General features: G+C 42.5%; 3 protein-coding genes across 3 annotated transcripts; 1 reads left to right on the forward strand and 2 right to left on the reverse strand.

The window, feature by feature from the left end:
• The first annotated feature begins 695 nt into the window (after positions 1–695).
• On the forward strand, positions 696–10803 carry tnpo2b (transportin 2b). The gene is made up of 24 exons (XM_028404520.1): positions 696–887; positions 1550–1649; positions 1881–1956; positions 2082–2231; positions 2459–2565; positions 2667–2800; positions 2912–2993; positions 3597–3719; positions 3798–3916; positions 4005–4065; positions 4157–4328; positions 4529–4681; positions 4814–5039; positions 5117–5288; positions 5376–5570; positions 5666–5824; positions 5937–6024; positions 6103–6201; positions 6293–6388; positions 6466–6541; positions 6912–7011; positions 7138–7212; positions 7916–8045; positions 8138–10803. Exons 2-23 carry the CDS (start codon positions 1551–1553, stop codon positions 8021–8023), a joined length of 2670 nt encoding a protein of 889 aa, XP_028260321.1. The 5' UTR covers positions 696–887; position 1550; the 3' UTR covers positions 8024–8045; positions 8138–10803.
• Positions 10804–12461: 1658 nt separating this feature from the next.
• nherf2 (NHERF family PDZ scaffold protein 2) lies at positions 12462–20581 on the reverse strand. The gene is made up of 6 exons (XM_028409818.1): positions 20375–20581; positions 19742–20059; positions 14121–14312; positions 13006–13159; positions 12711–12931; positions 12462–12629 (listed from the first exon to the last, which is right to left on the reverse strand). Exons 1-6 carry the CDS (start codon positions 20579–20581, stop codon positions 12462–12464), a joined length of 1260 nt encoding a protein of 419 aa, XP_028265619.1.
• Positions 20582–21674: 1093 nt separating this feature from the next.
• Positions 21675–24385, reverse strand: nthl1 (nth-like DNA glycosylase 1). The gene is made up of 6 exons (XM_028402210.1): positions 24108–24385; positions 23514–23785; positions 23268–23438; positions 23032–23191; positions 22391–22496; positions 21675–22203 (listed from the first exon to the last, which is right to left on the reverse strand). Exons 1-6 carry the CDS (start codon positions 24316–24318, stop codon positions 21897–21899), a joined length of 1227 nt encoding a protein of 408 aa, XP_028258011.1. The 5' UTR covers positions 24319–24385; the 3' UTR covers positions 21675–21896.
• Positions 24386–24804: the final 419 nt, after the last annotated feature.

Below are 24804 nucleotides of genomic sequence, written 5' to 3' on the forward strand. Positions count from 1 at the left end.
GTAGTTAGTATGACGGTTTCTGCTTCTTTGAAGATACACACCGAAGTGATGTTCTATGCTGTTAGAAGACATCTACTTTCCCAAAATGTTGTTTCAGTTTTGACAAGGATTTCAAAATTAAGGAAGTAAAGATGACTGTGATTACTCAGAGTTGCCCAACTTCCACTGAATTATAGTTACTTTTTGTGATGATGCAGAGAGATGTGTAATACAGTCTAATCTGTCCTGAGAAATACAACTTAAGTAGACTTATAATATTCATGTTTTGTTGTTTATTTCCAGGTATTTTGATGTTTCCACACAGATTTGAATGATCATAGCCAAAAACTTTGAACTATCACAGCAGAAATATATGTTGCGATTATGAGATTAGTCTTTTCCTGTGCCCAGGTTATTGTGTCCACGCCCTGTACCACTTGCTTCTTTACTTACATTTTACATCCATTAAAGAAGGCTCCATCTGGTGGTCAGAAACGAAACGCAACACAAAACAATGGACATATAATATCTGTTACCACATTCAGAAATATGTATTGTGTGTACATTAAATAAACCGGCTTTAAGATACGAACACACACCGATGCGTATTGTAAATACATATAAAAAATGGTAAAATTAAAGTGTGTTTAGATATTTACCTGTTACCTAGCTTCGACAGTTTGTCCAGTACGGAAGCCGAACATGATCAGACCGATCACCCGGCTTGATTGCAAGGCATGCAATCTCTGTCACATACCAGCTAGCATAGCAACAACACAGATCTACTGAAATCAGAAGTTTGTATTTAGCGACACAGATCGCAGCCATATCTTATTTAATGTTAGTTGTTACAGCGTAACTACGCCGTTGTCTATAGAAATATAGATCTACCACATCGGAGCAACCAGGTAAAAACCTTTCGCGGTACTTTCAAGATGATGCTAGCTAGCAATGCTACTGGTAGCAGCCGGGGGATGATGTGCGACTCCCCGTTTATACATAATAATTGGAAACATTAGCACCGTCTTTTGTGTTTTGATTACATGCACAACCGAGGCAGCTTAACGTGGCGCCAGGATAGTTCATGTAAGATAGCGATTCGCAATCTGAACCAGTTACGTGTTTAATATAACAGCGACGCTAAGCTAAGCTGCTAGCCGAATGAGCTCTGCGCCCGTGCCGTCTGGGCCTCACGTAAAAAGGGCTGTTCAGGTCGCAGCTGATACTCGGTGTGGCTGCTTTCTTTTAATACATCCGAAGCAACGGACCGTTGGATGCGTCTGGGATCCATGGCTAGAATCGGAAAACTGTTCACGCTTCAAGCTTTCACGGCGCTGTTTTGTAACTGTAACCTACTCAAGTGTTAACAATGGATTTACCAATGCGTTTCACAAATAACGATTACAATCGTGAGCGCTAATGTGTTGCGTTTGCTGTCATCGTCCCTGCGTACATTACGGTACTTGTTTTGGGGAGTATCGTGCGGAGCTCAGAGGTTACAGGTGTGGCCGGTTTGGACTACGCGCTTCTTAAGCAGGTAATGTGTGTGTCTGTGCGCGTTCTCTTGTAGGATGGAGTGGCAGCCAGATGAACAGGGTTTGCAGCAAGTGCTTCAGCTGCTTAAAGATTCTCAATCCCCGGACACAGCAACACAGAGAGCTGTGCAAGAAGTATCCTTACATCTGTGTGTGTGTGTGTTTGACAGCGAGGGTGAGAGGGAAAGGTGTGTTATATTGTCTCCTCCACAGGAGCGTACGTGTCCAAGTGGATAGTTATAGAAATCAACTGTGTGTTTCATGTGCAGCACGGAGTGAATTGAAGTGATTAAAAAATCATTAATTGTACTTAGACCAAATGTGTGTGTATGTGTGGAGGGTTGAACTCCTTAACAGATACTGCAGAAACTGGAGCAGCTTAACCAGTTTCCAGATTTCAACAACTATCTAATCTTTGTCCTCACAAGCCTCAAGTCTGAGGGTATGTATTTGTTGTATGTTGTTTATTACTGAATACACTTTCTAACTTTGCATGTCCCCTGCAGACATTTCTGTATCTGCTCTCCTTTTAACATGTTTAAAAAAATTTTTTTTTCCCTTTTTAAGACGAGCCCACTCGCTCACTGAGTGGTCTGATCCTAAAGAACAATGTAAAGGCTCACTATCAGAACTTTCCTCCCAATGTGGCTGACTTCATCAAACGAGAATGCCTCAACAACATCGGTGACCCTTCACCGCTCATCAGAGCTACTATCGGTGGGTGTTTTGAGTGAGAGAGTGTGAAGATGGAGAAAGAAAAAGGTAGAGTTAGCTGTGTTTTCTAGCCACTGTGAGTCAGACCATTATGTAAGAGGTTGAATTTTTTTGCAGGTAATGTAGCTGTGTGGGAGCGAACGCTGTATTTTCAAGATGTTTTAAATGATAGCATGAGGCGGCGAGTTATTAGTTAGCCCCGAGTAACATTTTAACTCTTTATCATGTAGGCATTCTGATCACGACCATAGCCTCTAAAGGAGAGCTGCAGACCTGGCCGGAGCTGTTACCTCAGCTCTGTAATCTGCTCAACTCGGATGACTACAACACCTGCGAGGTCAGGCATATACCCCTGCTCACAAACACATCTTTTGCAGTGTTATTGTAACAATATGTGTGTTTTTGCTCTTCCTGATTTTTCTTTTTTTTTTGTTCCAGGGTTCTTTTGGGGCCTTGCAGAAGATCTGTGAGGATTCATCAGAGCTGTTGGATAGCGATGCTCTGAACAGACCTCTCAACATTATGATCCCCAAGTTCCTCCAGTTCTTCAAACACTGCAGTCCCAAGATCAGGTCATTTTACTGCTGGTCTTTTGCTGAATTAATCTTTCTGTTCTGGTAATCTGTCTCTCCTTCAGCCCCCATAAAACTTTATTGCTAAAGGCTGTTGTTTCCCCCCCCCAGGTCCCATGCTATAGCGTGTGTGAACCAGTTTATCATTGGCCGAGCTCAGGCTTTGATGGATAACATTGACACCTTTATTGAGGTGAGCAGCTTCAAACAAGACAAGGATGCATTTTTTGTATATAACACCCTGGAATCCATTCTGGTCTGTTTCTTTTAATTTTAGTCGGTGTGTGTATTCTTTGACCCGACAAACAAAATGTCTGTAAAAAAAAAAAAAAAAAATTGTATAAAATTCACTAAAAGCAGCCATGTTTTACACTGCAGGAGAATATTCAAGAACAATGACAGCATATAAACTCACCAACATGAGTTATTATGTATGCATTGAAAGTTAGCAATGCAAAGATTCAAGCTATTCTATGAATTTCCTGCTATTAAAATGGGGTCATTGAGTCTTTGCTGAAAAAGAGATGAGCAGTATAAGCAAAGATACTGGAACTTAATTTAGTCCCTGGCCCCTGCAGTGGAAACGCATTCCAACGCTTCCAAGTTCCGGTGGACGGATCCTGCAGTGGAAACACAACTCTATTTAATAAAATAAACTTATTCAAGTTTTCAAATTCAACACAGTACCAGGATATAACTTTTGAAATTGATGCATCTTTTTTTCCATGTCTATTCTTCCCGCTCACCCTTCCCTTCTTACTCATCCATTCGCTCTCCCTCATTGCCTTTCTTTCAGAGTCTGTTTGCTCTGGCCGGTGATGAGGACAGCGAAGTGCGGAAGAATGTGTGCAGGGCTCTGGTCATGCTGCTTGAAGTTCGCATTGATCGCCTCATCCCACACATGCATAGCATCATTCAGGTGAGGGCAGATCTCATGCACCACCTTTGAAATAGCAATGTATTTGTTAAAAGCTGATTTTTTTTTTCTTGTCTTCAGTATATGCTGCAGCGGACACAGGACCCAGATGAGAACGTGGCCCTGGAGGCCTGTGAGTTCTGGCTGACTCTAGCTGAACAGCCCATCTGTAAAGAAGCTCTGTCTGGTCACTTGGTCCAGTAAGTGCTCACATGCCAGTAGCACAAATGACTGTATCAGTGACCAGATGCTGATATTTTCATTGTCATGTTTAATGTCTTTTTCCAGACTGATCCCTATCTTGGTGAATGGGATGAAATATTCTGAGATAGACATCATTCTTTTAAAGGTGAGCTGCCTTATAATAAATAAATCTCTCATCTTGTCTTTTGCTGTTGATGTTCATTCTGTATCCACCTTTTACTTCTGTCGTGTCTCAGGGTGATGTAGAAGAGGACGAGACAATTCCAGACAGCGAGCAAGACATCAAGCCTCGTTTCCACAAGTCCCGCACGGTCACTCTGCAGCATGAAGGAGGAGAGGGCGAGGAGGGGGAGGACATTGATGAAGATGAGGACGATGATGATGATACGCTGTCTGACTGGAACTTACGTACGTTACAAAGAAGAGTATATATAATAATGTTCAGACTGATTTTGTGAAAAGGTAGTAGGTATTTAGAGGTATATGCCATTTGGGATGCAGTAACAGTGGTCTGTACTTGAAGATATTAAAATGTATTTGATAGACTGAGAGCTAGTTCCATTACATGTTCACAGTTATGTAATGCTGTCTGTGATTCCTTTTTTCAGGGAAGTGTTCTGCTGCCGCTCTGGATGTTCTTGCCAACGTGTTCCGTGAGGAGTTGCTGCCTCATCTGTTACCCCTGCTCAAAGGCCTGCTTTTCCATCCTGACTGGGTTATTAAGGAGTCTGGCATCTTAGTGCTGGGGGCCATCGCTGAAGGTGACAGGACACAGAAACACGTGCTAGTCTAGTTGATAAATATAGACTCTAAAATGTTGGAGTCTGATATTTTTAGAACACTGTTCTCTTTTTCTCAACAATGGACTGAACTAATCCATGTGTCCCTTCCAGGCTGTATGCAGGGTATGGTACCTTACTTGCCAGAGCTCATTCCCCACCTTATCCAGTGTTTGTGTGACAAGAAGGCATTGGTCCGCTCTATCGCCTGCTGGACCCTCAGTCGCTACGCCCACTGGGTGGTAAGCCAGCCCCCTGATGCCCACCTGAAACCCCTCATGACTGAGCTACTGAAACGCATCCTGGATGGCAACAAAAGAGTGCAGGAGGCTGCTTGCAGGTACAGCTCTTTAATTTTTCTGTGTGCTCTTTTCCTTCCTGTTCATGTACACTTTTAACAAATCTATCATTCCTCAGCGCGTTTGCCACGCTGGAGGAGGAGGCATGTACAGAGCTAGTGCCTTACCTGAGCTTCATCCTGGACACGCTGGTTTTTGCTTTTGGGAAGTATCAGCACAAGAATCTGCTCATCCTCTATGATGCCATTGGAACACTTGCAGACTCTGTGGGACACCATCTCAACCAGCCTGTGAGTTTTTAAAAAAACGCCACACACAGACACATATTATTACATAGCCATGTGTCTGTTATGAAACTCTCACACTTGTTTTTTTAGGAGTACATACAGAAGCTGATGCCTCCACTGATAGCAAAATGGAACGAGCTGAAGGATGAGGACAAAGACCTCTTCCCTCTGCTCGAGTGTCTGTCGTCTGTTGCCACCGCACTGCAGAGTGGTTTCCTCCCCTACTGCGAGCCCGTCTACCAGCGCTGCGTCACGCTGGTCCAGAAGACTCTGGCTCAAGCTATGGTGAGCCAAACACACTCACTCACACGGATTTTCCAGAGCCTGTTTATGTTTGTTTCACTCCTTTATATAAACAACGCTTGACATGTGTGTCTCAGATGTACAGTCAGCAGCCGGACCAGTATGAGGCACCTGACAAGGACTTCATGATTGTGGCCCTGGATCTTTTAAGCGGCTTGGCTGAGGGACTCGGAGGCCATGTGGACACACTTGTGGCCCGCAGTAATATCATGACCCTGCTTTTCCAGTGCATGCAGGTGAGGAGAGTTTACATGTGTAATTGAGTTGACACTGCAGCTGATTTTAGTGTTTAGTGCAATTTATAGCATGTGGTCACATTTTTTTGTCTCCCTTTCTCCTTTGTCCCAGGATACGATGCCTGAAGTAAGGCAGAGTTCATTTGCTCTACTAGGCGACTTGACCAAGGCTTGCTTCCCTCATGTTAAACCGTGCATTGGTAATCATCTCAGCACCTTTTTAAGCTACAAATGTCCTATCATTCCTTTTTTGTTTGACATTTTGTCTTGTCCTTTAGCTGAATTCATGCCAATCCTGGGAACAAATCTGAACCCGGAGTTCATCTCCGTCTGCAACAACGCTACCTGGGCTATTGGAGAGATCTGTATGCAGATGGGTAAGTGGCAGCAGCTTTGTTTTTATGTCATGCTGTAAAATGACTTGACTACGAAACGCTGTGTGTAACATTTTTTTTCCTGCTCTGCCAGGTGTGGAGATGCAGCCATACATTGCTATGGTCCTGAACCAGCTGGTCGAGATTATTAATCGGCCCAACACTCCAAAGACATTGTTGGAGAACACTGGTATATGAACACACAGGCGCTTTTATGTTGAGATGCTGTTTTCACATCAGTTCTAACTTGTTTCTGTTCTCTTTCAGCGATCACCATTGGCCGACTGGGCTACGTGTGCCCTCAGGAGGTTGCGCCTATGCTGCCGCAGTTTATCCGACCCTGGTGAGCGACTGTTTAATCTCTCTTTTTGTGCTGTTCTCTCCCCAACCAATGACGTCTTTAGCTCCTTTCATGCTGGACAAAAAACCCACCTGATGTTTGCTTTTCAGTGGGAAAGGTTACAATCAGCATTTTTTTTCCCAGGACAAATCACTGCAGCAGTCATAGATTTATACCAGCTGTGATTAGCAGAGTTTAAATGTTTCTTGGTCATTTTTTTGTCACAGTTTTACACTTGTTGCCTCTGTCTGCAGTTTCTATGGCTCTTTGCCATCTTAGAATCAACATAGGACATCATTCAGGCAGCTGCTGTAGAGATGAACACCTCATTGTGACAGTGTGACGTCCACTGATTTGTTAATTATCGTTGAAGGTGTACATCCCTGCGGAACATCCGAGACAACGAGGAGAAAGACTCTGCTTTCCGTGGAATTTGCATAATGATTGGGGTAAACCCTGGAGGTGTGGTTCAGGTGAGACGTCACACACTGCAGCCACTTTTATTTAACCAGTTATTTAACCCCCAGATATATCAGGGCTTGGTTTCCAGACCTCTTGTTGTTCGGATTCGTCTCACCTCTCCTTCCGTGTTTCTTCAGGACTTCATCTTCTTCTGTGATGCAGTGGCCTCCTGGGTGAACCCTAAAGACGATCTAAGAGACATGTTCTACAAGGTGAGGTTACAGGTCAAATGGCAGAGTGAGGTCACCTAGCCTGCAAAGACTGATTTTAATACATGGTGAAATAATTGGGCTCTTCATTCTCCTCTCCCTCTGCGGAGTGAGTCACTGTGAGGTGTACAGTCCTCAGGCGAAGTGAGTGTGTCTACAATGAACATCAGCAGCATGGACAGTCGTCCTCTTCTGCAGAGGAATTTAATGAACACACTTCCCCTCAGGATCTCAGCACACTCAGAGAAACACAAAAATGCTCTGCCTGAATTTTTGTTTTTTCACTTTATATATGACAGATACACTTTGTGTCTTTGCTAGGGTCTATGCGACATAAATATTGTATCACAGGGTGTTTAAGAGGCTTTGTGCAGGTGTCCAATGTCTGAATAACCACAAATGTTGCTGTGCAGCCACTAGCTACTAAAGCATTGAAAAAATCAAGAGATTCAGAAAAGAGATTGCGCAAAGATGACTGCTACTACCCACAGAGGAAATTGCTCTGGCAGGAAAACAAGTGCATCGACCCAGGACAGACATCCGTGGTGTCTGCAGCAGTCTGGGTCTGCATTGGAGTATAATTAGATTTGTGGCATCAGCCGGAAGAACCCTCACTTGACTGTGTCTCGGTCGGTCCCTGCTTTATGATATTAAAAAATGTTCCTGACTTAATTTGCTTCCCATGTTTTTCCCCTTTTCCCAAAAGATCCTGCATGGTTTTAAGGAGCAGGTTGGGGAGGAGAACTGGCAGCAATTTTCAGAGCAGTTCCCTCCACTGCTGAAGGAGAGACTGGCAGCCTGCTATGGTGTTTAGATTCTCCACACCCACCCAATAGGTAATCCCACCTATATGGCATCAAGTCACATCAAAGGTACAAACTGCATTGTATTGAAATTAACTTCCTTGTATCTTTTTCCCCATCCTCAGGTGAGGCAGCAGGAGGAGGGTGAATGGGAAACTCATCCATCTGTGTATTGCACTGCCCTGATCTGGGGGGAGGGAGAGGGACGCTATTGGCCGCTCCCCCTGATGGACGGCCCCCACGCCCTATGTGTTTGTCCATAGAGGGAGGGTGGGCGGGTGGGAGGGAGGGACAGGGGGGACACCTCTAGATTAACTTGGCAGGGACCCGACACAGAAAAACTAACTGGTAGGGACAGATAGAGAGGGACACAGAAAAGGACTCGGAAGGAGAGACGGAGGGATAGACATGTTAGGAAAAGAGGGGAGGCAGGGAAAGAGACCAGCGCAGAGAAAGTTCAGGGAAAGAGAGGGAGGGAAATCAATAACAAGGCAGGGAAAAAAAGCTACAGAAAGGTCTGTTACTTTGCTGGGAGGACAGGGACAGTTGAGATTTTAATAGGATTCTTAAGAGTAACTGATAGATCGACTGACAGATAGACCAACCTACACAGACTCATACATAAACTTGCACATGCTGTACATGCAGTACATGGAACAGACTGTGGGTGGCACTATTATTTAGACTTTTTGAGACCTACTATACGTAGTTAGGGACAGACAGACAGGTGTCTAAACTCTTCATTTTCTGGGTGATATCTTTCTTTTCTGGGGAATAGGATTCAATATAAATTACTTCATCTGTAGTCACTGAATTCTAACTTAACTGTAAGATAATCTCTCTATCCTCATCTGTGTTTCCTACCTTCATTTTTGACCAGAGTGCTGCTTCACAGAGCTATCCATCTATCAGACATATTCCTGTCACATTTTCTACCTGATCAAACGAAAGAGAGGAAAAAAAAGTGTCTTTCCTTGTGGCTTCACACAAACCATTCCTCTAGGAAGGGAGGATTAGGGCTAACACATTTGTTTTCTCACCAGAGGGGGAGGAAATCATACAAAGAAAAAAAAATCACATCCTTAGTTGTCTCTTTGCGGTTTTGTGTGAATGTGTGTGCACGAGTGCATGTTCAGTTTGTAAATCCTTACTTCGGCATTCTGTGTTAACAGTGTGTGAATTATGTATTGTTTTTGATATGGTACCGAGCTAAAACTTGACTCCCACCGCAATGTCCTTGGCACCTGTTAACTGTGACCAAGTGTTTGTGTGTGTGTATGTGTGTGTGTGTGTGCGCGTATGCGTGAACGTATGTGTTTGTCTACATTCGTACTGATATCCATTTGATGCCATATCGATATCTTAAAGCAAAACAGTGATTGGCAATGTCATTGTGATCTTTACAATGTTTTAAAACTGGTCCTTTTTTATTTTATTTTATTTTATTTTATTTTATTTTATTTTATTTTTTATTTTGTTTTGTTTTTTTGTTTTTTTTTGCTGCTACTGATAATTTTTGTTTCCATAATGAACTTAAATTCGCACACTTAACACAAAAATTGAATTAATGCTATTTTCAGTGACTGTTAAGTTGTTTTTTTGCACTTTTTATTTTTTTTGTATGGAACTTTTTTTTTTAACCTCACCCACATGATATGTCTTGACCCTAATGTCAGTGTTTGTCATACTGTGTTGCACTGTGAAATTAAGTGTCTATGACTGGTAAAAATATCCCAATACTAAATGGCAAATAAAAACAACTTTGTGAAACTGCGACTAATCCGCACTTTTACAATGACTAACCTTGCCATATTGCTAAGAGGTGTGTGTGTGAGAGAGAGAGAGAGAGAGAGATTCTGCATGAGTAGGTGTGCATGTGAGTATTGCCTATGAGCATGTTTCGGATAGTTAGATGGTGTTTATATGATGTGTGCACTACAGGGGTTAATGGCGAGTTTATATTTGGAAGGGTTGTAGCCTGCCTACTTTGTGTGCATGCTCTCTGTGTTTTCACTTAGTGTGTGTGTCTGTGTGTGTGTGTGTGTGTGAGAATGTGTGCGTGCAGTAGCGTATATTTCAGAGTAATATGATTTCCCTTTACACACCAACATGCCACCTCAATTTACAATGAAATGAGCACAGTACGCCTACAAATAGAGAGCTAGGATACTGCCAAAGAGCAATAGCCACTAAAAATTTAAAAATGGACAATAAATAGCTATTTCAATATGGAATATGTGCATCATGCTGATGTAGAGGTACAGCCACAGCAGGGCTTTTATGATTAATCATGGTTTGCCAGCAAAAATTGTCTACAGGGATCTATATTTTTACATATAACTTACCGGTGTTTTTTGCAGCATGTAGACATTTGGAAACAGATCAGCATTGGCTTGATTTGACCCTAGACTGTGACCATTAATGTAATCAAACCAATCATTAGGGACAATCTGAACCCCAGTCTATTTCCACAAAGCTTGTACTAGAGGATATTCTTGGTTGCTTGATCATTTTAGTGTTGTTTTTTTTGTTTTACCGATGTTTTTTTTGTAATGGGAAGGTCAGTGTACATTTTCTTTGGCTGTCAGTGAATACAGACGACGGTAGTAACAGCTTTCTGAAGAAGAGGGTGTTTTTCTATTTCTGTTTATATAATAAAAAGCATGATATTGTTACAGTTTTGGCAGAAAGACTTTGGTACCTTTTGCTTTTCTGTGAATTATTTTAGCCGGCCGTGTTCCCTTTTCTTTGAAGGTGGGAATGGAAATAAAGTGCTTTTTGAGATATGATTTATAGTTTATGTGTATAAAACCTCTTGGAAATCCAGCTGGATTGTGGATTCTTGAAATAAATCATGTCATGCATGCTGAAGGATCGTTGTTATAGATGGCAGTCCGGTGTCTTTTGTCAGATGATGAAGTGTTGGTGTGTCAATGTATCCTTAAATATACACAAGTCTTGTGGAGTACTGCAGCTCTGATTACATTCACTCATGAATTCATCAATGAAGACATGGAGGCAACATGAGGCAGTGTGATAAAATACTGCATGATGTGATGATGTGTTTTCTTGCAGCTCTGCCAGATTGTGTCTTTTTGCCAACCATTGGATACCACTGGAACGTCACCTCTGATCAGGAACTCTGGACTAACAGGTTAGCTCTGGTTGTGTGTGTGTGTGTCTGTGTGTGGTGGGGGATGACAACAGTCATCTCATATTAGCACAATGGCAATTAATCCACACAGAGATCAATGAACTTCACCAAACATAAGAAGACAATTGCAAGACTCACTGGCTTTACATTATATTACTGAAAGAGCTAACTGTGCTCAGAGCTGTTAGCCAATGTATTATTTGTTGTGTCCTAATATAGTCCATCATTTTAAATACTGGCTCTACTTATTTTATTCTCACTGCATTTTCTATAATATTCATGGAAGTACCAATGCAGCTTTCATTATTTTATTTTTTTTGTTTACCCATTCTGTTGTTGTTGTTGTTGTTGTTCTGTTGTTGCCTTCTGATGAAATGCAACAAAAATTAGTGAAAGCATTTTAAGAGTTTTCATGCTGTGCACTCTGAGAGTAAGATTTCAATGCACTGATGATTTCTCAATAATTAACATCATTAGTCCGCTGACAGATTTGACTGTAAAAGAAGACTGCAGACAAGAATAACTGATTCAGATTATTACTCTTATTATATTTAAATATCAAGTTCTAAAATCCTAACATACCCCCAAAGTAATAAAAAATACCCCTTTGAAACAGTGAGTCCTGACATCACTTCAACGGACAAAGAACTACTGACTGACTCTGTAACAAAACATGCAAATAAGTGTGTAATAACTCACACTGTATTTTACTCTGAATGTTTATTCCACATTGTAGAGAAAGCTCTTCAAAGGGCTACAACAGAAAATCAGAGGGTCTACAATTCTAGTCCATATGTCCTGTTTTTCTTTTTTTTTTAATTTCATATTCTCCTTTCCAGAAATCATTCTGGAATATTTTAATATTTTAAGAGAAGCACTGCGGTGATCAAGCATCATTTATTTCATAACTTAGCCTCTCCTGCTCACTCTGTATTTACATGTAAATGTTACATGGTGCCTAAACTGAGGGGGGAAAAAAGGAAAATACATAAATAACTACACCGGGACTCTGTTGACCTAACTGTAAATTTAAAAGACATAAAATAAAAGCATTATTACAGCATATCGAGCCCATTCACAGACACAGGAGTGAACAGAAGCTGTTAACCACTACTCTCTGCAATGAAATTACTATATCTTAGGAATCGGGAGGAATCATCTGTAGATGGTCTGTCAGTCATTACTGTCATTGTGTTGGAATACTATTAAATATTTTACACTGTATTTATACACAGAAGAGAGTTGTTCCTGGTCCTCTTCGTCTGCAACATGTGTGCATGTCGTTTGTCTTTTTTTCAGAAGTTGCTGAAGATTTCTTGTTTCTTGCTCCAGTCCATAGGGGGCGCTTTCTTCTTGTTGCGGCTGGCCAGGACCTTTTGTTTAGCCTCAGCTGCTGTGGGACTTAGGCGCAAGCCACTGTCCATAAAAGGGTCTGAGATGCGCCTGTCATCCTCATCAGGAACCTACAACATGCACCATTACACATGCTTTATTTACACATCGTTTCTGGACTGTTACGTTGTTCATCACAGCTCATCTCTCACCTGGATGCTCATGTCTGAACTGCTGATCTCTGACTGGGTGGTGGAACTCCTGGAGGACTGGGACGCTGAGCTCCCATTGGCTCGGAATTTTGGAGACAAGTTTGTTATTGGAGAGTTGGACAGAGTGACGTTGATGATTGGTGGATCTGTGGTGGGGAGCTCAGTGGTCGGGGAAGGAGTGGGTGGGGTGCTTTCTGTGGTGGTGTCATCCACGTAGACCTCTGTGAGAGTTAAGAAACCACATTTAGTATACTAACTTAAGAGAGATTTGTGTGGGCCGTGTGTGTTATTCCACCTTTCATGTGGCTGGTAGTCGGTGTGATTCCCAGTCTTTGGAAGAGCTCGTCTGTTTCCTGGTCGACCACTAAGAGGCGCACTTCCTCCCCTCCTGCTTTGATAAGTGCCACCACCTCTGTGTGCCTCAAGCCTTCTGTGGGCAATCCGTTCACCTGAGACAGAGAGGTTAGGAGTATGGAACGGCCGATGGTTTTGATGTTCTTTGTAGTGGCACTGATCATTTTGGCAAACCCTGAATCCACTGATTTGCATTTAATACAAACATGGCCAAATATGTAGCACACAAGAAGAGCCGAGGACATACTGGGAAACTGTCTACAGAGGAAAATGTTACTAGGCTGTTTATTTCTGTTGAGACGCATGATGGTCTGTGCCAGCCTCAAGTGGCCATGTGAAGAACTGCAGGCACTTCCTCCTCAGTTTTATTTCCCTGCCAAAGGTGGCCACCTGGCTGTTAGCTGTTACAACAAACCTTTTGTGTTTTTTTGCTCCATGTAAACTCTTTTTTCTGCTGCTATTTGGTTAGTTAAAAAAATATAAGAAAACCACAAGAGGTCTCCCATATAACCTGGGTTACCCTACCTATCCTTATTACGATGCATGATAATGCACCTTATGGGCTACAGGTTGGTAAATGAGGCCTCATATACTACACCACACATGACACCAATGTAACATAAGACCTGTAAATAACAAGACAATTGGAACAGTAGATGAAAACAACACACAGGACACACACCAGGTTAACTTAACATGACAAGCGAGATCAAAAACAGATAGAATCTGTGATGCCTGATTTGCATGCATTCCCTGCCTCCCCTCTCTTCCTCTAACATTTACTGTACACCATGTACAGATAGAAACAAAGTCTGCGACACACATAAGTACAAAAAAACAGCCCCTCCTCTCCAAATGATCCCACATTGTGTTTCCTTCCTTCACCTTTTTTACACAACACCTCTCATCTACTCTGCGGCTTATGTGCTCTAATCCAATCACACCTCAAACCAGTGCGCACACCTGATTAATAAAGGGAGTGGCACTGTTATTTTTACCCCAAAAAGTAATGACATCCTAGCTTCCTTCTCCTTTATCATAACATCAGTGTGTTACCTCTACTACTCTGTCTCCAGGCCGGAGGCCAGCACTGTCAGCCGCTGAGCTGGGGTCCACAGCACGAATGAACTGTCCACATTTTGTCTTATTGCTGTGCAGGTTGAAGCCATAACCGCTCTCCCCCTTCACCAGGTGACACAGACGGGGAAGGAGCTCAAGTGTCGGCTCAGGCGAAGGCTCAATCTGCAGCTATAAATGGAAATGACACAAAGATGAGTGTTTTAATCCTGTCGGTAGTATAGTGGTGCATTCATTGCCACATATATAACCTAAATCAGTCATGGGCCTGCAGTGAGTCACAGCAAACCCGTCTGATGAATTTTTTCTATGCAACCATTGATTTTTATCCAATAATATTAAACTCCCATGAATCTATTGAACATAACATAAGACAAAGAGATGGTGCAAACTCAATATTGATTTTCACACAGTCTGAAGATGCACAATAAGTAAATGGATACCATAAGTGTTTACAGTAGATTATGACATTTAAGACAGGAGGAGGATACACCCTGGACAGGTCACCAGTCTACTGCAGGGCTAACACACAGCTATTCATGCTCTCACCATCCACCAGTTAACGTTCATGTCTTTGAAATGTGGGAGGAAGTTGGAAGTACCCAGACCAGGCCCTGGGAGAACATGCAAATTCCACATAAAGGGTCCCAGCTGATGATGGGTTCAAACTAGGAACCTTCCTGCTGCTACAATGCTGAAGTAATCCAACTCTAAATGATCCAACAGAATAGTTTACAAATTACAGTCTCAGGGATGCATTCTGTAATCTGTAGTGAAATTAAAAGTAATTCTCTGTGTAAATCAGCCACTAATTACAGGCTAAAAATGATTATGTTGGAACAAACCTAACAGCGGGGCACTCACAAAAGCAGGATTTATAATGTTGTTGTATTATGTTGCAGTGGATTGCGCAGGTTTGGGCTTGGCAATAATTCAATACAGCATATCTGTTTTCAGTACAGTTGTTTCATGACAATGTATCATATCATATTATCGTTTGACAAAATTCCCTTGTCTCAAGTTGTGTTTCAACTCAGAAGTTTGCTACATGGATAGAAATGATTCTTTAAGTTAAACACTGTATTCATGCTTTAATCTTGTATGCACAGTGTACCTGTGCTATGAGTTCATTAGGAGAAAGTAGTTGCCAGGATAAGCCAGTGGTCTTACAGCTAAGCAGGGTGGGCTAAGTGGATCAAGACGAGAGATGTTAAAACCGATGCTGAGCTTAATGACCAATGACACATACTGCATGACTCTGACCTGGACCTCAGCTTTTATTACCAGGTACATGCTGGCGGTGTGTGTGAGTGTGTGTGTGATCTGTTCCTGTATTGACAGTAGCTGAAGGTATTGAGTGTCTACCTAAGGGCCTGACCTAAGGGTTTTCTGTGTGTCCTTTCTGCTCCATCAACAACACATGCATAGACGGAGTGTCCATGACATCAGTGTAGCAGAGCCTGCCTGTCTGCAGGCCAGAGTGCGAGCCGTAGTTATGGAACAGATCACCATGGTAACACGGTGACGGGTTTAAAAGATTTCTGTTTATGTTACTGGCCTTTTTGCTATATTTGTCATGCTGGCCCAAATGGAGATGGTCACACGCAGGCTGACCTGGAAACATCTAAGCTGATCTATTTGAAGACTTTTTTTATATGGATATTTCCATGTTGTGGTCATTAAAACCAATCACCATCGGCCAGCATTCATTCAATCAATAATAATCTTTTAAGCTACATTGCATAATTTTGAAGCAAGGCGTCTGGACTTGTAGAGTTTTCTAGAAGACGTTTCGCTGCTCATCCAAGCAGCTTCATCAGTTCTAACTGTTTGGTGGGGAAACATGGTTTATATGTGGTTACAGACCTATGTGGGTGGGTCTGGGTAAAACTTAAAAAACTTACAAACAATAGCACTAAATGTTTCCATACTTACCTGTGATGTTCTGGCTGACTGGGCCAGGTGTCTCTAACGACTGGCTAACGACTATGAAACTGCCGGAGGGGGACTGGTTGACAGCCCTTTGTTCTTACTGTGATTATGTGCAAACTTCCTGGGAATGGATGGAATCACTGCATTGTATGTGGTAGAAAGATGATGTCTGAGGCCACCACCTCTGTTAAGGGAAGGTTTTTCCAGCTTAACATAGATGGCTTCCTTGACTCCTCTTTCATACCACCTTTCCTCCCTGTCTAAAATGTGAACGTTGTTGTCCTCAAAGGAGTGTCCTTTGTCTTTGAGGTGGAGGTGAACAGCTGAGTCTTGTCCCGAGGAGGTGGCTCTCCTGTGCTGAGCCATTCTTCTGTGGAGTGGTTGTTTAGTTTCTCCAATGTACAGATCAGAGCATTCCTCACTGCACTGGACTGCATATATCACATTACTGTGTTTCTCCCTGGGAATCTTATCCTTCGGGTGAACCTTACTGAGCCCTCTGTATTTCACAGTATATCAGAATTCACACATCTGTGGTGACCTTCCAGCATTCCTGGTATTTTGGTAGCAAAGCTGCAGAAGGCAACAACATGAAGTAAAAAGTTTCTAATGCTCCAGACAAAGAGCAAACTTGGTGTTCAGAAGACAAATGATATGTAACACTTCTGGCTCTGGAACGTCCCTGGATCATTTTCCTTCATTCCAACACAATAATCATTACTGAGGCAGAGTAAATGTAATAGCTGAATTCGTATGGATGGTGTTTGTGTAATTACTCTCACTGCCAGAAGCGGGAGACAAACATTCAGCGCTGTGGCTTTAAGTTAGGTCCATGGAAGTTGACTTCAAAGGTTCTGACGGGTCTGAGAAACAATGTTTCAGATTTATGGGCCGGCAGAAGTTTTTTTAAATCACTTCTGGGTTATTTGAGGATGTGGTCTGGTGCTGACATGATTGCAATAAAAACAAGCATGTCAGAATCTAGGCAACAAGTGTTGTTGTTAGCAACCTGCACCCAGAGGCAGCACTGTCCCACAAATACAGTGTTTTCTGTTGTTTGTGACAATGATGAGAGAGAAATTATCTATGTATCTATGTATTCATGCATGTCCTGTCAGCAGGTCTGGTACAAGACACTGCTTATTATTTAGCTATAAAATGTGATCTGCACAAAGAAATCAGAATTGGCTTGTAATATGAGCGTAATTATGAAACCTGTGCTGTGTGTGTGAGGCTGAACCAGGTTGGTGTTGTGGCTATGATAGCAGCCAACGGTGTGGTTACATAAGACTGCTGTATATGGGCAAGTGCTGCCATAATAACATCATACAACAACGAACAGTGAGGTGAATGGCAGACGCCAGATGAAATGACACACAGTCTTGTGTTTGCAAAAGATAATCGCAGGGCCTATGTGGCCCTCACCTGGACTCACCTGGGATTAATTTGCCAAAATGGTTCCCCTAATCAGACTTGCAGAAATACCGACCATAAATAATCTCTCACACTGTGCACTCACTGGGAGTATATATTTAGTAAGTTTTAGGCGGACAGCTGCACAGTTAAATGTCTTCAATTCAATTTCATTTAATCATTGTTGGAGCCTCTGTTGGTGATGACATTACTGTGTTGTATAGAAGGCGCACTTATTGTGTTGTATGTCATTTATCCGGAGACTGAGAAACACAGCCTGATGACCAGCAGTGGTGGAATGTAACTAAGTATTTGTACTTCTTTACTGTACTAAAGTCATTTTTTTATGTATTTACACTTTACTTAAGTAAAACTAATAGTGCATACTTTAGACTTTTACTCCAATACCTTTTGCAGCTCTTATCTATACTTTCTACTCCACTACAGTTCTACAATGTTTGTCGTTACTTGTTACATCTTGTGAATTCAGTTTCTATAAAATGTTGCCTTGATCTACACAAAAATAGGAATCATGTTGCTATCCCTAAAGTTTAACCCAATCAGGTGGCTCTATCCGCTCCAGTGATAGCAGAGCTCATGTTTGGCAGACTAGACTGTCCTTGGCCTCCTGTCCTTTGCAGCTAACCTTACCATTGAACATGGATCCAGAGTCAGCCTCCACTGAACTGAGCATATATAAAATATAGGTTTGAATTTAGAGGGCCAAAAAACGGTTTAAGGGATTTACTAGTAGTGACATCTGTGGAGGCAGAAGTATCACCAGGAGCTATATCTGCATTCTTTAATAAAATGGCAGCACCTACATATCGAGAGACTCAACTCACTGTGAGTACTTCTACTTTAAGTACATTTAAAAGTAAGTACTAGTATAGTAAGTAAATAGAAAGCACCAAGCTTCAGTACTTCCTCCACTGATGGCCAGCCAACGGCCAGCCTCTATTTACTCTGCTTTCAGCTAAAACAGATGGCAGTTTGACGTGAGCCGCTGGTCTAGAGGATCCTGGTCCTGGTTTGTTTGGAGGCCAAACAACGAGTCTAATCTCTGACAGCCAGTTTCCGGTTACTTCTGCAGCCGTGCTGACAATTAGACATCACAGTGATGGCTGAAATTTTAACAGTTTACAATTTAGGAACAGCTTTTTATAGCAGAACATGCGTCTAGGTTTTACCTGATCCTGTCAGGTTTAGAGGTGACCAGGGTCCCACAGTAGGACAATGTGACATTGTGTTGCTGACTTCAATTATACAACATTGCTGCTTTAAAATCTGATCCCTGTCATGTTCCCAGCAGACGCTCAAAGGCGGCTTTCTCAAAGCTTGCAGAAGTTGAGCTTCATCTAGAGACGAGTGATAAAATCTGCACGTGTGATGTGCAGTCAAATGCCGCTTTATCCGCGACTCAGTGCAATGCCTCAAGGGGGCAGAAACAAGAACAAGGGAGGAGGACCACAGCTCAGATTTGACTGTTTTTGTAATTCTGCCTGTATACAAAATAGAATGACAGGAAAGCGCTGAGTTTATGGCTATTTTACCTTTTAGTGAAGTGAGCGCCCACATCACTGCATTATGTTTCCAAAATGACCACTCTATCTGCACATCTGATTTTGCAGGAAGCACTGTCTGCATTTCAGTCAGAAGCGAACGACCCCGCTGTTAAATGTGAGGTGTTGAATCTCAGTATGCACAAAGACAAAGCACTCTTTTAAGTTCATTATGCCTTTTAACTGTTCACACATGTCACAAAGGCTTTTTAAATGGATCTAACAATGTGTTTTCATTGTGTTTAGGCAGACGTTTAACTGACAGGAAGGATAGGGACAATAACACTCAGGTGAGATGTAATTACACTGATTTAATCTCCCAGCAGACCTTTCTTTTTTTAAAACTTGCATGCTACATTGGACTTTACGCCTTTATTTTAAGATGGAGGATGTAGGTGGCATGTGTAAATCCAAAAACCACTTTCATCTCTCCTCCTCATCACACCTCAGCTTTGTTTGCTGGCTTCTGTTGTGTCTCTTTAGTTTTTCTGTGACACCTGTTGAGAGAAATCTCCAAACTGTTGCATGACTGTTTCCAGACAGCAGACTGGCCAAGTCCAGATTAGAGCCCAGGTACACACACACACACTAAGACAGTAACACACTGGCTCACTGCAGGCACCTTCAGAATTTGGACCCTTCTAATAAAAACCCCATGAAATTTACATACATTAGACAGTTGTCCAACCTTACCTCTGTGTCTGTTGTTGTGCTTGACGTCACTGAGGACCTCTTGACCTTGCCCTGTGAGACCATGTGGTTGGGCGACTCTGCAGCAGGATAATGGAATGAGTGTGTGCGGTTGGGTTTGGCCGGCAGTGGTGAATTATCTCTGGGTATGGGAGAGATGGAGGGTGTGGGGCCTGGGGAGGGCCGTGGGGAGAGGGTTCCCATCTCCATGGCCAAGTCCTCTGTGCAGGGTAGACCCTGGCTGCGGAGATAATCGTCAGTTTCTCTGTCTATCACCAACAGCCTGGTGCGGTGGGGCACCTCACGGATGCGTTCCACCACCTGAAAAAAGGAGGGAACGAGAAACAGTGAAGATCTTTTCAAAACATTAGTGTCACTATATTGTTTACTTTGGCCTGCATATTACACACTTTTATGTTATGACAAAGGCACACACTGATTCCTATTACACAAAGCTCATAATGACCCATTTAGCAGCCCCCCCTCCTTCTCCTGAGGCAAAGGAAAAGTGGTCTAACAGGTATAGAACTCATTGTTTGTACCTATGAGAGTCTGTGACTCTCCTACAGCAGGATGTCTCTATCAAGCAAACACTTGTCTGTTTTTTTTTTCTTATTCACTGGCCCATAAACTCACTTGATGATGATTTTCCTTCTCCACATTCACCCCGTTCACCTCCACCACTCGGTCTCCTGGTCGCAGGCCGGCCAGATCAGCCGAGGATCCGAGTTCCACTTTGCGGATAAATTGTCCGCCTTTATTCCGCTCACCGTGCAGGTGAAACCCATATCCGTTCTCTCCTTTGGTGAGGAAACAGAGCCTGGGTCTCAGCTCGCTCTCCATCCCGGCACGTCAATAGAGAGGAAAACAGGTCAATGTGTCTCAGGAGAATAAACAGGTGTTTGGTCCAAGAGCCAAAGTCTCCTAATCCAACGTACGGCTGTGCGCTTCAGTGACCAAAAGATCATCATCATTTAGCATCATGCAAGTCCCTTATTAATCCACAATTTCCCCGAGAACACAAATTAAAATCTAGGCTAAAACTAATGAGAAACTAATCCATGGTACAAACTCCAGGAGTGCGCAAAAACCGGCGCGCCGTGCCGTGTGCGTAAAAGAGTGGTCAAAACCCACAGACAGGGGCTAAATCCCGTCCATCAGAGGAATAATCCAAGAGATCAGAGATTAGAAAGCTGTTCCTCGCACGTAACTCTTAATTCTCCTCGTCAGCTGGGTGTGTGTCCTCCTGTCCGACCCGGTGAGAGTGAAGAGGCGTCAACAACAGATGCCACTATCTATCCCCCCCTCAGCGCACACCTGACGCCTCAGCGCAGCCGCAAAAAAACATTACAGCCTGCAAGAAGTAGAAGGCTGAAGAAGCATGACTTCTTTAATCACTTCAATCCGTCTACAGAGGACAGACTTTTGCTCCTTTCACAGCCCTCCTACAGAGGCAGGTACCTGCCCCAGGCGGCGGTGGAGGTGAAACCTGATTGATTGTGACCTGAGAAAGGAAATCTTCCTGATCCGTCCTGAGGCCTCGCCTTCACTGGAGATCAATACATGGACGATTACATTTAATCTTTCATGAAATATAAGCTTCCTTGGTGTTTGTGACGTGGTAGCAGCATGCATTAATTATTTTTAAACTAAGGGAATATGAATAATATATGAATATGAATTTCAAAAATGTAACTTTAGATGGATCCAAGATATATCCTGCTGCTTTGAAAGCCCATTCTTAATATGTTTCCCTCCAGCTCACGTGTTTTTTAAGTGAAGGTGCTTTAATAAATGCATCCGATGAATAAGGAACTCTGATTACTAATTGTATTTAGTGTATGTCCCTGATTATCAAAACCAAATTTTGGTTAATGCTCCCTGTCCTTCAATATGACAAGACAAGCTCAAAACAATGCAAAAACATTACCTCCAGTTTCAGTACATACCTTTTTTATTAGGTAAAAACAGAACAGTACAAAAATATTTGATCTAATATGAAATGCAAAGGCTTCTTTGTGGGAATGTTGTGCTTTTAATCCACCTGCCTACTCTGTGTGAAAGGTTTGGACATGGATTATCTATTATATTAGATTATATTTAGTTTATGTGCATCTTTTTAGTGTATTTGTATTGTATTTTTTTGTGATGACAAAAATCAGGAGTTGACCTTGGTTCTCAGCCTTCTCCTCTGTGCGGGAGGGGAAACTGGTGTGGGTGGTGGCTCTTTGGTTATCATCTCATCTTTAACAGCAGTTTCCTGTCCATATTCAGTTTTCATTTTAACACAGGTGGTTGGACTGGGAGAGCGTGGTGATCCAGCTTTAGGCCTCTTTGCAGGAGAGCACCTGTGAGCAGATGGACAGCTGTGCTGGTTCAGACACATGGAGCAGAGAGGGTTGACAGGGAGACAAACCTGCTGTCCAAAACCCACGAGCAGCCAGTTGATCTCACTCCAGAGTTCCCTGAAACAGATGGAACGTCAGAGGAATTTCTACTATGTTTGGTCTAGTGTACATTTATATGTGAAAATGTCCACAATCAATCCATGCTTCATATCCTCAGTGATGTGTTACAAGTATTTAAGTCAATCTTGGAAACCCTAATCATTATTGATTAGTTGGATCAGCAGTGAATTAGTGATGCTGTTACCTGGGTAACCATTCCTCCAAGGCCTTCCGTGTTTCCTCTGGGCTCTTGGTTGGTTTCTTGAGCCAGCCCAGCCTGTTAGAGATGCGGTGCACATGCGTGTCCACACCTAGACAAAGGTCAGAAATGAGCACATGTCCATGGCTTTGTCAATACAGATGCATGATAGTAAGGTCAAACAAATAGCGACATCGACACTCTTTCTTTTAATCTAAGGGACTCAATCAGTGACTGATAAGTCCATCAATAGAGCCCTAATCAGCAGCTGCCTTGATCGTTTATATAGATTACCAAACCATAAAAAATATTTGCTTCTTCTGACAATTTGAGCTATGCCTTATTTTATGTAACTGAAACTTGCACATATTTCAGCTTTGGATCCATGTTTAGACACAAACAAGCTTTTTAAAGATGTCATTGTGGAATTTATCAGTGTGATGTACACCTTTTAGACACAACAGTTCCATTTGCAGCCTTAATTGATAATGATGTTCACAGAAGACTTCACCAGCAAAAGGCCACAAAAAGCTAATTTACTAATGATCTTCAGATAGCTGCTTTATTGTTAGCCTATAGCAGAGCCATGTTGCTCCTTTAGAGGCTGTTGATTCATTCATTTGTAAGGTTTAAGCGTATGTCCTCACCAATGCCAGACACCTGGTCCCAGGCGATGTCCATAGCCAGGTGAGCCATTTTGGGTCCAACTCCTGGCAATCGGACGAGCCCTTCCACACTGTTTGGGATGTCTCCTCCACACTCCTTCTGCAGCATGGCCGATGTCAGCTTGAGATATTTCACCTTACTCTGGAGGAGAACAGATAAGATAAACTCTTCTTTAGTAATCTGTAGTGATGAAACACAAAGAGTTAATCTGTCTTACCCTCCAGAAGCCAACAGGGTAGATGAGAGTCCCGAGTTTTTCATCATCGGTAGCGAGGATATTTTCTGCCGTGCAGCCATGAGCTCGAAGCTTCTGCATAGCTGCTGCTGTCACCTGGTCCTTTGTCTGACTGGACAGCATGAGGGACACCAACACTTGGAAACGTCTCACCTGTGGGGATAAAAACACACAAGATCAGTTCTATTTAACTATACAGAACCTGGGGGAAATCCAGCTGAAACCTACGTGTGCAGGGGCATCTGTGTCATAGCATTTCTCTGCTCCCATGTGATCCACAGGTGCATCGCGGCTGCTCCTCATCTCACGGATGAATCCTAACTGTTTCTTCCAGTCAGGCGGTTCCCAGTGTTCTGTCTTCGCTGGAGAAACACCTGTATCCTCATCATATTCAACCTTAAGCTGTCTCCTCCTGCGGCCATGAGGATGGGACGGTAAAGCTTCTGGGTCTGGTTTTGTCTGGAGGATCCTGTGACAGCTGCCTGAAGGAGTCTGCAGGTCTGCAATCCAATTTTTGAAGTCATATTGTGCAGGTTTATCTCATAATATGGATGTTTTTGCACTAATTCCCCCTTCAAAGTGAAGAGAAATGCACATGCTGTGCAAAAATTGCACATAACACATGTCTGCAGTGTGAAACATGAAGTCTGAGGGCATCTGTTTTGCCCATACTCATGCATAAGGCTGTATTAAAAGGTACAAATATGTAAATAATCTTGGATTGCGCAGGCGCAATACTATTTTTAAATGTAGTCAAATATATGTATTTCTACATATTACATAAGCACAGGTTGTAAACTAGTAGCCTGACAGTGATATTACCAGTCGATAAGGGGGCCGAGGAGGAGGGTCTTTGCTCAGATACGCTCGCCTCCTCCACCTCCACCTTCACGGCCACAGAGGGAAGCGGCTCCACGTTCCTCCGCCTGCTGGTAAGTCTGGACCGGAGAGAAGCTGCGGGTGTGCACCCAGTAGATTGATTTCCACTCCGTGTGATAACAGACCTGCTCTGCATGAAGTAAGGGGAAGTCATTCTAACACGTTGGACTACATGACCGCCGTGCTCCAGTGGACGGGAGGCAGCGATACGGAGCTGAAGTTGGTTTCTCCCTCGTTGTTTCTGGTCACGAGGGTAGCAGGAAAAAACACAAATACAGAAGATAAATAACATTAATCTATTAAAAAATATAATTGAAATTCAATTTAAATGGTATTAAACAGATATTTAAATGAATACATTGAATCCTCACTGACAAATATTTAATAATCATACATATAATTATGCATGGAGAGAAAAAAGCCTCCTACCATGCTTCTTTATCAGAAATGTACAAATATGTACAACGAATTAATTATACATATAAAGACTGCAGTAGGGCACATTTAACGTTTACAGCATTGTAAATATAAATATTCTAATGTTTCTGAGGAGTGTTGTCCTATTTTAGACGTTTTATTAAATCTGCATCTCAGCCCAGAAAACATGTTTAACTTAACTGCATCATCACACTTTCACTAA

This window comes from Parambassis ranga, chromosome 1, assembly GCF_900634625.1.
Source record: "Parambassis ranga chromosome 1, fParRan2.1, whole genome shotgun sequence".
In the NCBI taxonomy this organism is placed as follows: domain Eukaryota; kingdom Metazoa; phylum Chordata; class Actinopteri; family Ambassidae; genus Parambassis; species Parambassis ranga.